At 39.3% G+C, this 17,187-nt stretch overlaps 1 protein-coding gene and 1 long non-coding RNA gene across 8 annotated transcripts in view; one reads left to right on the forward strand and one right to left on the reverse strand.

Moving 5' to 3' along the window:
- LOC136871828 (tRNA (uracil-5-)-methyltransferase homolog B) overlaps positions 1 to 9,255 on the reverse strand; it is a 132,971-nt gene extending 123,716 nt beyond the window's left edge. For 5 of the 6 annotated variants that reach the window (XM_068227496.1, XM_067145452.2, XM_067145451.2 and 2 more), the window contains exon 1: positions 9,115 to 9,255. In XM_068227496.1, coding sequence (XP_068083597.1) covers positions 9,115 to 9,222 — 108 coding nt within the window. In that variant the 5' untranslated portion in view covers positions 9,223 to 9,255. Of the gene's footprint in view, positions 1 to 8,371; positions 8,628 to 9,114 lie in introns of those variants that run through there. The other variant, XM_067145455.2, reaches the window with a different exon arrangement.
- Positions 9,256 to 9,538: 283 nt separating this feature from the next.
- The window catches only part of LOC136872608 (uncharacterized), a 64,424-nt gene continuing 56,775 nt past the window's right edge, over positions 9,539 to 17,187 (forward strand). Inside the window, exon 1 of one of the 2 annotated variants that reach the window (XR_010859961.2) lies at positions 9,539 to 9,696. This is a non-coding gene — a long non-coding RNA (uncharacterized lncRNA). Of the gene's footprint in view, positions 9,697 to 9,812; positions 9,912 to 17,187 lie in introns of those variants that run through there. The other variant, XR_010859960.2, reaches the window with a different exon arrangement.

Below are 17,187 nucleotides of genomic sequence, written 5' to 3' on the forward strand. Positions count from 1 at the left end.
TTTCTGATATTACTATTTGTAAATGTGGCATATTTTTCTTACTTTCTCAGGTTATACATATATATATCTTTCACTACTTATTTAAATTTGTCTTCATTTATTTATCTTGTTGCAAAATATATCTTATCCATATTGTTAATCCTTGGTTTTTCTCTTGTTCTCACATTCTTTCATTTCTTGGCCTACTCCTTCTTACTGCGTGTTTCCATGGTTTAATTATTATTATTATTATTATTATCCGAGCCTCCTTTTTCTACGACCTTTTTGCTTAAGCTCTATACTATATTCTATCACTATTGTATGTACATTTACCATTACTGCCGTGCACTTCAGTTGATACTATTGTTTATCGCATGCCTCCAGCTCTGTAATATCACACGCTACACCACAATATGGTAACAGAGCTCTCTACAGTATGGTAGCAGAGTAACTCTGGTTCGATTCCCGTCTCTTCTTTTATTTTTATTTTTGGTATCATCTTTGGCTTTTTTGCTTGTCTTCTTACTATGGCTTACTTTTCAGACAATTTTTCTTCTTACTAATCCGACACTTTTACATTTTCTTCTAATCCTGTCAATTTCTCGGCTCCAAACCCTTTTGTTGCTTATGATTAACTTTCTCATAATTCTTCTTCCACTATGGATTTTACGCTGCCTTCTGACCTACCTACAAACCATCTATTGATTATACCACCTTTATTCCTCCTACAAAATCCCCTTTAAGTCAATCGCCCCCTCCCCCTCCTAAACCTTCCTTAAATGCATCCCCACCCCAGCCTACACCACCGCCTACTCCGTCTCCACAATTTTTGTATGAATCTCCTAATCCCTTTTCTACCTCTTCTCATTCAGAAGCTATTAACTTCCATCTTATTAAGAAATCTTTAGGCTTAGTCCCCCCACCTCACTTCGACTCATCCACAAGTACTTACACTCTGGTTGTTTGCTGCTCGTAAATTTTAAAAACTGACTCGGCCCCATTTTCTCAATTACTTTCCCTTTTGTATTCTAAAACTTCTGGTCATTTTAGTAATTTTCTTTTACAAGACATGTCTGATTGCCACGATTGGATTCAATTTCATTCCATTTTACACAATTACTTTCTTCCCTATGAAATTCGCCACCAGTTAAGCTCTGTTTTCTTACGTCGTCATCAACATTCTGATGAAACGACTTATGACTTTTTGGATTCTCTCATTACCTTTGCTGACGTTCTTCCTATATCTGAACACCCTCAGGAAATTATCTCTCTGGTTCACTTTTATGCTGCTCCTCCATTTCGGCAATTAATTAACCCTTTTTCTCTTCCCACATCTATCATATTGCTCAAATGGACACTTTCAATTCTTATAGTAATGCTTCATATTATGCTTCTGTTCCCCCTCTTCCTCACCCCACCTCCCTCTTCTTCTCCTTCTACTTCTTCTCTTCATACACCCACTTCCACTCTCTCTTGTTTTCGCTGTCAAGTTCGAGGCCATATCGCTCGCTATTGTCCAACTCCACGATCGGGAAACGCTCTCTCCCGCCGTATGTAGGCAGCATCCGGTCTATGGGGCAAAATCTGTCACTCGCCACTCCGTGTCAGGCTCGATCTGCTTACATTCTTGCTGTACTTCAGAATATTCCCTCCCTTGCATTATTAGACTCCGGAGATTCTATTTCACTTCTCAGTTCCTCTTTCTTTCAGCAATTACTTCAATTGTATCCACACCTTCAATTACGTTTTTCGGATTTATTATGTACTTCAGTCTCACGTCACCCTTTAAATATTCTTGGTCAACTTATTCTTACAGTAAAGATTTCTAAATTTTCATGGTCCTTTCCCTTTTACGTCGCTCAAGATCTTCCTATTCCCCTTATACTCGGATATGATTTTTTTCACATACTAGCTTAATTCTTCACACTCAAACCTCTTCCATTTCTTTTCATTTTGATTCTGTAACTAGCATTCCTTTGATTAATCCTTCTGATTATCCCACTTCATTACATCTTTCTAACTCGCACGTTTATGTTACTGAGTCTCAGCAGCAAGTTTTAAGCTCGCTACTTAACCAATTTTCTGACATGGTTACGGAACAACTTGGTACTGTCCGCAATTATGAGGCTCATATTGATCTCTTGGATCACTCTCCCGTCAGATTTCCCCCTTGTCATCTTAGTCCACCTCGTATGCAACTTTTGGAGCAACACATATCTCAGATGCTTGCTGATGGTACCATTATCCCTTCTACTTCGAATTATGCTTCACCTGCTTTTCTGGTCAATAAGCCTGATCATTCCACGCACTTTGTCATAGATTACCGTCATCTCAATAGTAAGATTAAATATGATGCTTATCCCCTTCCTAAGCTGCAAAACGCTTTTCAAATTTTTGCTAATGCTAAATATTTTTCCATATTTGACTATAACTCCGCTTTTCACCAAATTCCCTTAGATTCTGCTAGTTCTAAACTTACTGCTTTTATTACACCTAATGGTCTCCATCAATTTACTAAGCTCCCTTTTGGTCTTAATGTAGGATCCCAGGTCATGCAACGCCTTGTTGACTCCCTTTTTCCTGATATTAAGTACAAATATCTTTATCCGTACATAGACGATTTATTGATTTTTTCCCCCTGAATTTGACTCCCATATTAATCATCTTACTGAAGTACTTTCTCGTCTTCGTACGGCAGGTCTCACTATTAACCCTTCCAAACTTTCTCTTGCTCAAACTTCTGTTAAATTTTTAGGTCACATCATTTCCTCCCAAGGTGTTTCTGTTGATCCTAATCATATTGCTGCTATTACCCAACTCTCTCCTCCTAAAAACATCAAACAACTGCATACCTTTCTTGGCATGGTTTCTTTTTATAACCGTTTTATTCCCAACTTCTCTCATATCGCTGAACCATAGCATTATCTCAAACGTAAGACTGTTAAATTTCTTAGGACTCCTACTCAACAACATGCTTTTTCTACTCTCAAATCTCTTCTTATCAAAGCCCCCGTTTTGCAGTTTTCTAATTTCTCTTTACCCTTCGAAGTTCACACTGACGCCTCTGATTATGCTATTTCTGGAGTTCTTAATCAAGTTGTTGAGGGTACTCCTCTGCCTATTGCTTATTTTAGTAAACTACTTTCCCCCACTGAACGTAACTATTCCATCTATGAACGAGAAGCCTTGGCTTTAGTGACCACCCTTGAACATTTTTCTGAGTATCTTGATCATAAAGAATTTATTGTCAAAACCGGTAATCAAGGTCTTTCATGGCTTCTCTCTAATGCTCCTTAAATTGGCAAAACTGGCCACTGGTTGCTCCGTCTTTCCCGCTTTAAATTTTCCTTTAAATTCATCTCTAATACCCAGAATTGTGTTGCTGATGTTCTATTTTGTCTATTTGATCCTTCATCCTTTGGCACTTCTCCTTCTCCTACCACTTTCCAGTCGCTCCCCACCTCTGATTCACCGCTTTTGGATAATTTAATTTGTTCATTGATTGATTTCCCATTGTCTTTTCAGTCTTGCCAATCTCATCAACTTCAGGATGAATTTTGCATTCAGACGAAAGCTTTGCTTTCTGACCCTTCCTATCGTGGTCCCTTTGTGTTTTCCAAAGGTCTACTTCTTTTTAAACCCACCCCTAAATCTTCTGCCAGAGTTGTTGTCCCTTCTATCCTTCAACCCATGATACTTTCTTATTATCATTCTTCTCCTCTGGGAGGGCATTTAGGATTTGCCAAAACTTATGCTCCCATTGCTTCTCTTTATTTCTGGCCTAACATGTGTAGATATATTAGTCAGTATGTGTCCACTTGCCAACCTTGTCAGTTAGCTAAACCTCTAAATTCTAGATCTGCCAGCCTACACTGCTGGTCATACAAATTTTAGTGAAAAATGGAAGAGTATGTATAGGTACTTTAAGGCAGAAATAGGTTCCAAGAAGGACATTCCAGGAATCATTAATGAAAAGGAGGAGTGTGTATTAGAAGATCTTCAAAAGGCAGAAGTATTCAGTCAGCAGTATGTAAAGATTGATGGTTAAAAGGATAATGTCTAGATAGAGGAGGTGACTAATACTAAGGAAGTATTAAAATTTACCTATGTCAACAATGATATTTACAGTAAGATAAAAAATTTGAAAACTAGGTAGGCAGCTGGAATTGATAATGTTTTGGGATATAGTACCATATCTGAAGTACTTATTTGATTGTTGTTTACCTGAAGGAGCTATACTAAATGAATGGAGTGTTGCAAAAGTAGCCCCTGCGTACAAAGGAAACGGTGATAAGACATAAAGCTGAAAATTACAGGCCAGTCAGTTTGACATGCATTTCATGTGAGCTTTGGGAAAGCATTCTTTCTGATTATATTAGACATGTTTGTGAAACTGATAACTGGTTTGACAGAAGGCAGTTTCGGTTTAAGAAAGGTTATTCCACTGAAGCTCAACTTGTAGGATTCCAGCAAGAGATAGCAGATATCCTGGATTCACGTGGTCAAATGGACTGTATTGTGATTGACCTATCCAAGGCACTTGATAGGATAGATCATGGGAGATCATGGTAAAAATGAGTGCAACTGGACTTGTCAAAAGAGTGACTGAAAGGGTGGCTATGTTTCTAGAAAACAGAACTCAGAGAATTAGGCTTTATCTGTCCCTGTACTAATTAAGAAGGGAATTCCTCAAAGCAGTATTATTGGATCTTTATGTTTTCTTATATATATCAATGATATGTGTAAAGAAGTGGAATCAGAGATGAGGCTGTTTGCAGATGATGTTATTATGTATAGAGTAATAAATAGGCTAAGTTACAAGATTGTGAGCAACTGCAAAATGATCTCGATAATGTTCTGAGATGGACAGTAAGCAATGGTATGATGATAAACGGGGTTAAAAGTCAGGTTGTGAGTTTCACAAATAGGAAAAGTCCTCTCAGTTTTAATTACTGCATTGATGGGGTGAAAGTTCCCTTTGGGGATCATTGTAAGTACCTATGTGTTAATATAAGGAAAGATCTTCATTGGGGTAATCACATAAATATGATTGTAAATAAAGGGTACAGATCTTTGCCCATGATTATGGGAGTATTTAGGGGTTGTAGTACAGATGTAAAGGAGAGGGCATATAAGTCTCTGGTAAGACCCCTACTAGAGTATGTTTCCAGTGTATGGGACCCTCACCAGGATTACTTGATTCAAGAACTGGAAAAAAATCCAAAGAAAAGCAGCTTGATTTGTTCTGGGTGATTTCCGACAAAAGAGTAGCGTTACAAAAATGTTGCAAAGTTTAGGCTGGGAAGACTTGGGAGAAAGGAGATGAGCTGCTCAACTAAGTGGTATGTTACAAATTATAATTCTCATATTAGGTCCATATTGAAATGTACGTTAAGACAAAATATGTTGCAAGTGCTATTTTAATATCCCGCAACCAAATTAGACTCCCTCCCTGTCCGACCACGCAAATCTCTCGCAACCAACAACACAAAGTTAACGCCCCCACCCCCCCCTCTTCCGCCAATATCACATCGATACAATCCTAGAAGCGCAAGTGCCAGTCATTTCAACGCTACCATAGAAACTGATTAACACCATAACAGTCAAGGAGATAAATGAACATACATATAACGTTGTTTTCTTCAACGAACCTTTCCATAACTGAGTTACATCATTACAGACGAAAGGGTGATTATACATTCTCCATTTTTTCTTTTCAAACCCACCTTCTCTTCAAAAATATTTTCCTAAGCATTCACTCTCCTCTTGTTACAGACTTTACACCAAAAAGCTCTAATGAACATCAATATACCTTCGACTTTCGCTCCTTTAAGCAAGATAAATACGACTATAGACAGCCGAATACCTTTTCCTTGCTTCTACAACTACTTAAAGAAGACTGTCATGTTATCTTAACACATTCGACTTTCGCTCCTTCAAGCCAGATAAATACGACTATACACAGCTGAACACCCTTCCTTGCTCCACAGCTACTTAAAGAAGACTGCTGTCTTATCTTAACATACAAAATGAACATCTTTAACAGTCTAGCAACTTTACTTTTTTCCTTATCCTCCAACAGGAGTATTCAAGGAAACACATTTCTACTTCATTATAAAGATTGAGCTGTTTATCGCTCCACCCTCAATAGGTTTTGGGCTCATTGACTCAGCACTCTGGAGAGTGTAATCTTGTGAACTTGTGACATGCAGCTTGATACTATGGTTTTAACCAAGGACATTCTTATAATTTTATGTTAGATAAACACCTACATTGATATCCATCTTTTTACGATTTGTAAGAACAATCAGGATCCTGATTATTCACCTTACAGGTTTGAGTTTGAGGCTGATGATGCCCTAAAACTGGGCGAAACATGTCCCTTGTAACCTTTTATGATATCATTTAATTCTTAATTTACTAGATCTTTTTGTATTGAATAGGTGGATATTAAAATAATACTTGTAACATACTTTGTATTAAGTGGTATGTTCTGAGCTGTCAGTGGAGAGATGGCGTGGAATGACATCAGTAGACTAAAAAGTTTGAGTGGTGTCTTTAAAAGTAGGAAAGATCACAATATGAAGATAAAGTTGGAATTCAAGAGGACAAATTGGGGCAAATATTCGTTTACAGGAAGGGGAGTTAGGGATTGGAATAACTTACCAAGGTGTATGTATGTTTAGTCATCAGCCCGAAGGCTGGTTGGATCCTCAACAGTTCCACCATGAGCTGTCATAGATGGCCTAGGCATCACTGAAGAGGCGTACTAGGGAAATGAGGAGTGAGGTAGTTTCCCGTTGCTTTCCTCAACTTACCAAGGAAGATGTTAAATAAATTTTCAATTTCTTTGCAATAATTTAAGAAAAGGCTAGGAAAACAACAGATAGGGAATCTGCCACCTGGGCGACTGCCCTAAATGCAGATCAGTAGTGATTGGTAAGTTTCCGTTTTTTTCCGCCTAAATGGCATCACCTATTGCACAGGCCTATTCTGTTACTTCAGAATATGAACATTGTAGGTAAATTAATAAATGCTTAAGGAATTACAGATTACCAAGTTTGATTAATAAGTTTTGTTCCTGAAAGGCCGCAAAGCTGCTGGACCAGACGAAATTTTTAATGAGCATCTGAAGGAAGCCCTGCCACACCTAGGGAAATTATGGACAGCCTTATTCAAAAGTGCCTAGAAATAGGCAAAGTACCGAGCAACTGGAGGACCACAACACTAAAACTCTTGTACAAAGGTAAAGGCAGCCCCGACCACCCGGACTCCTACAAAGGAATTACATTGGAGAGCGCACTGTTCAAGGTATTACAGACTATGAATCTATGAATCTTACTATGAAGCTTTCTGAAGATGACCCAATGCCAGGTCGAAACATGCCTATTTTATGTGTGAAGTTTTGTCTTAATTGGACGTAAAATATATAGTATTAACAAGGAGAATTAAAATAGTTTTGTAAAATTTTGTAAGTTGTTCAAGGTAATCACCAGAAAAGGAAACAATCAGACAAATACCATATCAACAATTTGACTTTATAAGAGGCAGATCGACACTACATGCAATAAGCAACTTAACGGATGACATAAAGGAAGCACTTAGGCATCACGGAGGGAAAGTCCATGTCATATTCATCGACTATAAGAAGGTCTTATTGTTTATAAATTTCATTTTCCTTATTGATAGATTCAATGTATAGACAAGAAATGTGTTTTTCCACCAATCAATACACGTTTATTGTAATTAGATTACACTAGTACCGGTTTCGGCTCTTAACGGCCATCATCATCAATGTTATATGTCCAATGATGATGGCCGTTAAGGGCTGAAACCGGTACTAGTGTAATCTATTTACAATAAACGTGTATTGACTGGTGGAAAAACACATTTCTTGTCTATACATATAAGAATGTCTTCGACCTACTTGACTGCCAGATAATTATCGACAAGCTGAAACGTATGATTAGAGAAGACAACTATCTGACAATCATCATAGACAACATTTACAACTAAATGAGCTCATCATCAAAGACAACATCAAAACTTTGACCCTGATACCACAGACCAATGGAATTCTGCAGGGTGATCCAGCGAGCCCCTAGTGTTCAATCTTCCAACATCAGATGTTATCGAGTGCTTTGGAAACCCAAAAGAACAGGTCACATTCTACGTGTACGCAGACTAGGCTCTTTAAACCTGGAGGTACTACAGGAATGTATTGCCTAACATTATGGGCAGAGAAGAATAAGCTAGACATCAATGAGCAAAAGAAGGGAGGGAAAATACAGTCAAAGAGCAACTGTTCTTCACTCCAAACCAGGAACCAATCAAAACAGCAAAGGAATTTAACTATCACGGAATGACACGACAGACCACTGGAACAACTTACACTAAGCACATCAGAAATAGAGCAACGGCAGCAATGACATCCACCTCCTGCACAGATTATCTGTACCCACTGCCATACAGATCTTCAAACACCAAGATAATGCCCATAGTGACTTACGGACTGGAATTGATATGGACACATCTCACCAAATCAAATCTCAAACACATTGAGCAGATCAAAGCAACATATCTTAATAGATTATTGTGTGTATCATAATTCACTCCCTCCAGACTGACAAACGAGCTCGTCGGAGAAACTTTCTTCATAGAACAATTAAGACAGAAAATGCCCCAACCGTCCACAAAGGCATATCTGGAATTCTTAGAACTGCAGAACAAGAAAAACGAGATATGGCTGGAATTCTACATGACCGAAACAATGACGTCTACAGATTGGGAAGGTGCGGACTACGATCTGCGCCACACGCAGACGCGATTCGCAGTGCACGGGTTCCACCATCGCGTATGCAAGCAAAAGGCTTTCCACGATCCGGGCAAAGTCTCGTGCGTATGTGAATAGTGCGATAAAGTATGATCGGTATCATGGCTATGGTTTCACCACAGACGTATAACCCTAACATAACTTTGTAGCGACTACTGTAAATAGCTATATGCAGAACATCTATACACGTTGTGCACTTTTCTCTTATTATTTAATAATTTATGTGGTCATGTCCATATTCGGCAAAGTACGCTTACTATCGCATGCATATTCATGACTTATTTTTCAAATAAATTACATACACTACTAAAGCTTCTCCCCTTGCGGCGAACTGCAGCCGATATTCCCAAAAGGATGACATCTTTCCGAACTTTTCTCGTTATTTTGCAAAAAAACCAACCTATAACCATGTTGTTTATTTACTTATGACCTGCATGCAGTGCGACAGGTGACCAAATGACATTCCTCTGTTTGACAGTGTTGCCTTAATTTAACAGGATCGCATCTATTCTGTAAGAAATACCTAAAACTGGAAGGATTAAATTGAAAAATTAGACGTTAATTTAATATTAAAATGTTTTAAACTACTATATATAAAATGGATTATGTATAATTAAAAAAATAATGTTTACAATTATATTAAATTACCTTTCCTAAGTTGGTTATAAATTGTATCTCTTATAAATCAGAATATCTACAGTCTTTTGTTTCTTCAAAAATGTGGCGGTGCAACTTTGTTACGGATTACAGGATTCGGAGGAATATTGAATGTTCGAAACCACTGAGATTTTCAAATGATATACAATCTTTAGATACAATACCACACAATATTGAAATAAGATATTTGAAGTACCGGTACCTTTCTTCTTACCACTTCAATCGGTGTAAGTTATACTATAAGTAGTATAGAATTTCGCACAATGTGCATGGAGTAGTTAATTTTCACAGAACTCTTAGAGAGGAGCCGCGTCGATTACACCACAGTACGTGATATCTGTCACATGGCCGACCGCATAGTTCACACAGACACTGTATATCCGGAACGTGGAACTTCTTCATGCTGTACACACTATGGTGAAACCCATGTACTGCAAGGCGGGTAACTATATGTCGAAGCTCGTAGTTCGAGTTCATCCAGTCAGTTGACATCATTGCTTCGGTCGCATAGAAATCGCCCCATATTTCCTTCCGTTTCTATTGCAGCTCGTGTAATAATTGTTGATAGGCCTCAGTAGATGGCAGATGCAACTGCATGCGAAGTTCTTCCATGTAGTATTCCTGCCTAGCCAGAACATACACCAGGCGGGAAGGGGTGAATTTTGAAAGATTCATAGCCTTTTTCAGATACCTTGCTTTGACACTTTCTAATAGTTTCAGGTCTTTCTTCTTCAGGTGGTCCCATATACATTCCAAAGCATACGTCAAGACGGGTGTCACTTTCAGCTTAAATAGGTCCATAGCCGTTTTGAGCGAAAGTTTACTGATATTCTTCACTTCGCTCATTGCAGCCACTGCGGACGCTACCTTCTCCTTTATATGTATGGAGAAGATATCGCCATGGGTTTGGAATGTCAGACCCAGATACTTGAAACTGTTCACTATTTGCAGGTTTGACCCTTCTAATGTAATAACTTGGTTTGCGGCTAGTCTTCCTCCCTTTCTGAAGGTCATCATGACCGTTTTCACTTTATTCATCCTTAGCCCATTCTCTTTAGACCATTTCGGTAATTTGTCGAAGGCTACTTGTAACTGCTCAATCGATTCCGAAGTTAGAACCATGTCGTCCGCATACATATAGATCGCGACGTTCATGCGAACTACTTGTACTACATCCAAGACAGCTATATTGAACAGTAGGGGGCTTAGTGGGTCGCCCTGCAACATACCGTTCGTTTGTTCTAACACGCTGGATACTGATCTGTTATCGTCGATCTGGACCACGTTCGCAAGAATACTCCTTATAAGCATTGATATGTAGTTTTGAGGTCCAATTAGGGATTCTAGCTTCTCTATTATAAGCTTTCTGCTCACCAGGTCGAAGGCCTTGCAGTAGTCAATAAATATGGCATGTAATTTGCCACCTTTCAGTCTCAATGATCTCTCGATATCATTTTGTAGGCATTTTATGCCGTCGATTGTTGAACGACCCTTCCGGAAACCAAGTTGTTCCTCAGGTAATCTTCTGTCCACTAAGTCTGATAGTCTTTCCGTCAATAATCTTGTCAGTATTTTAAAGCCTGCACATTCTAAAGCAATGCCCCTATATGAGTTAGGGTCACCTATGTCTCCTTTTCCCTTGTATAACACCTTTAGTAATGAGCTTCTCCACTTGTCTGGCACGTTGCACTCTAGTAGGTAGTTATTAAGCAAGTGTGTCCAGTCTTCTGTCAGTACATTTGTGCTCTCTGTTATGTGTTCGTTGAAAATCTGGTCAGGGCCGCATGCTTTTTTCTTCTTCAGCTTTTTTTAAATGCTGTTTCTACTTCCTTTGCAGTAAACAGTTCTACGTTTACGCTGCTCTTGTGATCTTCAACTGGTGCCGGTCGTGTTTCTTCCTTCTGTAGCACATCTTTGAAATGCGCTTCCCAGATCTCCATGGGTATATCCCTGGGGAATTGAGGTTGTTTTGCTTTCAGGGCTTTTATGAATGTGCCTTGGCTTCTTCTGTTAGCTTCTTTTCTTCATCCAGCAGAAAATCTTTCCTTGTAGCTCTCAATATGGTTTTTTATTCTGTATTTTTCTTTGTATATTCCTGTAGGTCAGACTGAGACTGGGATTGTCTGAATATGTGCAGCGCTTGAAGCGCTTCCTTACGGGCTTTGTAACATAGCTTATTAAACCATGGCTTTGCACGTCTGGGGTTAACTAATGGTCGTTTGGCAGCTATTTTGATAATGCTCTCAAGATAATCCAGTATTTGATTCAGATCTCGCCCATCTGTGGGATTTATGTCTTCGCGTGCCTTTTTAAGAATCTCTTGATTTAGTTTCCTGGAGTATGAATTTCTGGCTTCGGTCTTCTTCGGTGACATTCGTTCTACACAGAGTGTGATTTCTACTGGTAAATGTTTTCTGATGACCACATCATCCCTTACTCTACCGCCTGTTATTGTGCACGTTTTCATGTTTGTAAAAACAAGGTCTATTGTGCTGCTCCCATTGCTGCATATATACGTCATGCGGTGAGGATCATTTACAAGGGACAGCCCTATCCCTTGTATAAAACCGAGTGTACTGTCTGTTTTCTTGTTAACTCGGTCCACCCGACAGTTCAAGTCTCCTGCTAGTATAACTGTCTCACTACTGTGAATTTTAGCTAGCGTTGTGCCTATGTCGTCTATTATTTCTTCCTCTTTGCATTCTGGTTGGAAGTATGCTCCTATAATTACACATGAGTTTGTTCTCACTGCCAATACATTGTCAGTTTTATATATCGTCCTGTTCGGGGCTAGTCTCGGACTCACCAAGCATGTTATGCCGCCTTTCGGTCTGCCTTTCTCTCCTTGTATAGCAAGAACATGCGCTGCATACACGTTATTTGGACACCACTCCTTTGTCAAAAATGTCTCCACTAAAATAACTATGTCGTATTCTACAAGTATGTCTTTAGGCATCATATTCATGGCATTTACTAGACCCTCAATATTCCACGACAGACATTTGACAGTTATGTTCCTTTCTTCCTCTAAATCTCCAAGGGGCACGAAAAGTACGACAGATAACATTTTCCGGCCAGAACTTGCTGTTATATACCTTCTCGAGGTCTTTCAGGGGCACGCCAATTTTGAATGCTCGACTAGAAGGTCTGGAGCTCACTAGTTGACAGTCAATGTCACTTATTCCGCTTTCTTTTAGGTATTCCTCGAGGTCCTCATTCGTTGTGTCAGCATTGAGCCTTCCGATGTATAACCAGCCCTTGCCCTCAGCTACTTTGATCTTGCTCTCTCCTTGCTTACTGCCACGCAATAGCTCCCTCTTCTCATGAGGCCCGGGTCTCTGGAGTTAGCTTCCCTGTTCTGTCCGCCCTTCTTCCGTGGTGCCCGCTAATTGTGTGTGCCTTCTACGGCTACGCTGCATTTTCCAAGTTATACTATAAATAGTGAATATGTTGGCTCGTTAGGGGATTTGTTTTTTGATATTCAGAGCTGAAGACGGAACAAGCAAATGATTTCAGTACCTTATAGTTGAAAGTAGTACATTTCACATATGCAAAACAGTTTTTGGTTGAATTCTATAATGTAGAGGATAAACAGTAGGTCTTCATGCTCATTTCATTTCTATTATTTTATTAATGCGCACAATTTGTGTATTTCCGTATTTCCGTTCATGCAGTAGTCTGATAGGTTTTCTTCGATTTATACATTTTAGAACATGATGACGGTCACAAATTCTGTCACAGTTTGCAGACACAAGTTTGGATCAATCAGTCAACCACTGTTGATCTTCATTTGCTTAGTACTGTGACAGTGGTGTGGTGTGTATGAGTCTAAGTGGTCTTTAGTGTTATATTCTGTGTGCCTTTCGACAAGTAATGTTCAGTAACTTGTCATCATGAACAAACATAGTGGTGGTGATGAAGCTCCGGATTCTGCTTTAGGTGATAATGCACATCATGAAGAAATTGTTCGCATGCAAACGGACTCATTAAATGTGACTCCCCCTGTGAATTCTTTCTACACGCCTGGTAGTGCCCTGTCCTCCCGGGGAAATAGAAAGTTATCCGCAATCCCATTGCAGGATATTCGTTGTTTTTGTTGAAGCGAATGGCTCAAACAATATTGCAAGACTCCATCCCATGGCCCTAGGGTATATGTTCTATGACAGTGATATTTATGTCAAGTGAATCACACCCAAAGGTCGCAATCAACTACAGGTTGAGTTTGCTTCTGCCATTCAGGCTAATGCTTTTTTAAGACATTCATTTTTGTCCACACACAATCTGAATGCATACATTCCAAGTGCTAAAATTTTCGAGTAGGAATAATACGTGGAGTTGACAAAGTTCTATCGGATGATAAAATTCTCTGCCATCTTAAATCTACGATCCGAGTCAAATTGGTCCAACACTTAAAGTGTAAGTCTTTTTAATTGGGTGAGGTCATCTATGTCCCTATGGGTTCGATCAAAATTTTGTTTTGTCCCCAACATTCGCCAAAGTCTGTTTCCATATTTCAAGTCTACTTGGAAGTGCACCCATTTATTTTCTTCGCCGTTATCTGTGCTAAATGCCAGCAATATGGTCACACCCAAAAGAACGTGATAAAGTCTTCAAGGTGTCGTAACTGCTCTCTTCATCACATAACATCTGACTGTTTAGAAAATGTATGCTGATGTGTACATTGCCATCAAGATCATCCAACTGGATCATCTGAATGTCCAACCCATAAACAACAAATAGCAATTTTAAAAAACTTGTGTGTTTGGAGAACATTTTTTCTGAGGCTTCTTCACGCATATTCTCACCAGAATTTAATGTCACTAATACCGTTCAACAATTCCCACCCCTTCCTACTCCTAATATCTCTTTGTCTGCAGAAACACCTAGGAAACGAAAATTTACACAGGTGATAGTGAGAGAGCCTACACCCATTCCACAACCTGGTTATGACAGGTCTGGATACCTCATTGTAATTAGACCACCATCTATGCCCAAGGATCACCCCGTCTGTCCATCACAACCATCTACATTAGCTGCAACACCCAGTTCCTCTATGTCAAGACATGCTGAGTATCAGTACCATGTACTTCATTCAGTGGTTAATACCAATGTACAGAGACGTTTGCTAAATAGTATCCATCACCCTACTGATTCAACTGCTACACGTGACGCATACTCTATTCCAACTCTGCGATAGTTTACATACTATGTTTACCTTAGATGCTTCCAATACTACAGTGGAATGCTAGAAGTATTATCAATTAGACATATGAATTGAAAGTTTTGTTAGCAGAAACTAATCCTAAAATAATAGCCTTGCAGGAAACTTGGTTTTCCCCAGTCAGTGATTTCTATCTCAAAGGTTTTAATATTGAACACAATGATGGTATCAGTTATGGTGGCATAGCCATGTTCATACATTCACTGATTTCATATACATTATTGCCTATTTTGTATCACATTCCACATACTTATGTCATAGGTATTATACAGGGTGAAGCGAAATTCGTGCACTCGGGCGTCTCAGCGCGTCTCCACACATGCCAGCAATAAAAATGTATCTCACAAAAGTTCATCATTCGAGTATATCCGGCAGAACAAGGATGTTGAAGAGTGGCAATCTGGCAACACTCTAACCACTTGTAAGGTAACTATCTCTGTCAGCACATGCTATTCGTGCTGTACAGTTGGTGCAGTGGTTAGAGCTTTGGGTTAGGATGCAGGAGATCGAGGGGTAAATCCAGGGTTGAAGCGTATTTTTTTTCGTAAATGTAGTCCTGGTGGCATGGTACCTGGCATCTTAATCGTCAACAGCGATTGCAGCGGGTCCTCTAGAAACCTAGAAATGGACGAACAATCATTTTCATTGGTCAGCTTTGAAAGACGGCCTTTCCACGTGAATTTATTCGCACCACTTCATATACTAGATGCGAAACCTGTTTTCTTTGTACCCTCCAATGGTCTCATAGATTAGTACCAACTATTATTCTTACCTCAGGTCCATTGCATTTCGTTAGGGCCTTACGTTACCAGTAGGCCTAGCAAAGTATTTGTTGTGTTCAGCGTTACAAAATGTTGTACATGTAGGATAAATATGACATAAGGTACGCCTCAAACCAGGATCGAACCCTCCACCTCCTGCATGCTAACTCAAAACTCTATCAACTGCACCAACTGTACAGCACGGATAACATTTGCTGACAGAGGTACTTACCGTACATGTGGTTACAGCGTTGCCAGCTCGCCACTCTTCAACGTCCTTTTTCTGCCTGATATACTTGCAGGACGAACTTTTGTGAGAGACATTTTTTTATTGCTGGCATGTGAGGAGTCGCACTGCGACACCCGAGTGCCCGAATTTTGCTTCACTGTGTATATAATCAAATATATATTGTCAATATTTATTGCCCGCCGGACATGTATTCAATTTTTCCAACAATTTTCTTCCACTGAAAAACTCCTTATACTTGGCGATTTAAATATACATCATACTGAATGGGGGTGTAGTGTTGACACTTCTCAAGGTTCTCACCTTCTTGCTACTCAAGCTCATGATTTAGTTATCCTCAATGACGGGTCTCCGTCTAGATTAACACCGTCTAGTTCCCCTCCTAGTGCAGTGGACTTATCATTATGTCGTTCCTACATGGTCTCTCTTACTACATGGCACACATTCTCAGACACTCACAATAGTGATCATTTTCCTATTCTGATCATGTACGGTATAGGTCGGCCTCTTACTGACACCTCTCTTCCTGTTTCCACCACCCGTACCCGTTCCTTACGTAATTTTAATAGTAAATCATTTACATAATTTATTATCCACCAGTTGGAGTCTATTCCTGATAGTGAGTTACATTATCATACCTTCAATCAGTCAATCACTACTGATCTGCATTTAGGGCAGTCGCCCAGGTGGCAGATTCCCTATCTGTTGTTTTCCTAGCCTCTTCTTAAATGATTGCAAAGAAATTGGAAATTTATTGAACATCTCCCTTGGTAAGTTATTCCAATCCCTAACTCCCCTTCCTATAAACAAATATTTGCCCCAATTTGTCCTCTTGAATTCCAACTTTATCTTCATATCTTCATTACTTAAAATCCTCACACAGTATCTTGGTATTCATCACCTCTTTTAATCTGGTCATTACTGATATACAAATCATCAGCATAGCTTAAAGTGGTGGGATAATGAATGTCACCTACTAGTCCTTAAACGATGCAGATTATTTCGAATGTACAGGAAAACATTAGCTCTCAAGCACTACTTTCGACTTAAGTACCATTTAGCTTATTCTAAACAGGTTTTCAGTACTAAACGCCGGTTTGCATGGAAATCGTTTGTCTCTTCTTTAAATGTTCATATTTCTACATCCCATTTATGGAATGCTCTTCGTGCATTTTGCATGGAAATCGTTTGTCTTTTCTTTAAATGTTCAGCATGGAAATCATTTGTCTCTTCTTTAAATGTTCGTATTTCTACGTCCCATTTATGGAATGCTGTTCATGCACTCACTAGAGCCTCCCATAACATACCTCCTTCTGTCATATCACCGAATATTTTGTCTGACTTTCTTACATCGCTGACCCCTGATTATGTAGTGTCGGATTTCAACTCCCCCACCCCGTCGCTTTCTCCTCCTCGATTTGCTGTCATATTGCAACCAATTGAGTGTAAAGAATTGGAGATGGTACTCCACCTGACGAACAATTCATCT

Source organism: Anabrus simplex, chromosome 4, assembly GCF_040414725.1.
Source record: "Anabrus simplex isolate iqAnaSimp1 chromosome 4, ASM4041472v1, whole genome shotgun sequence".
Classification (NCBI taxonomy): Eukaryota; Metazoa; Arthropoda; class Insecta; order Orthoptera; family Tettigoniidae; genus Anabrus; species Anabrus simplex.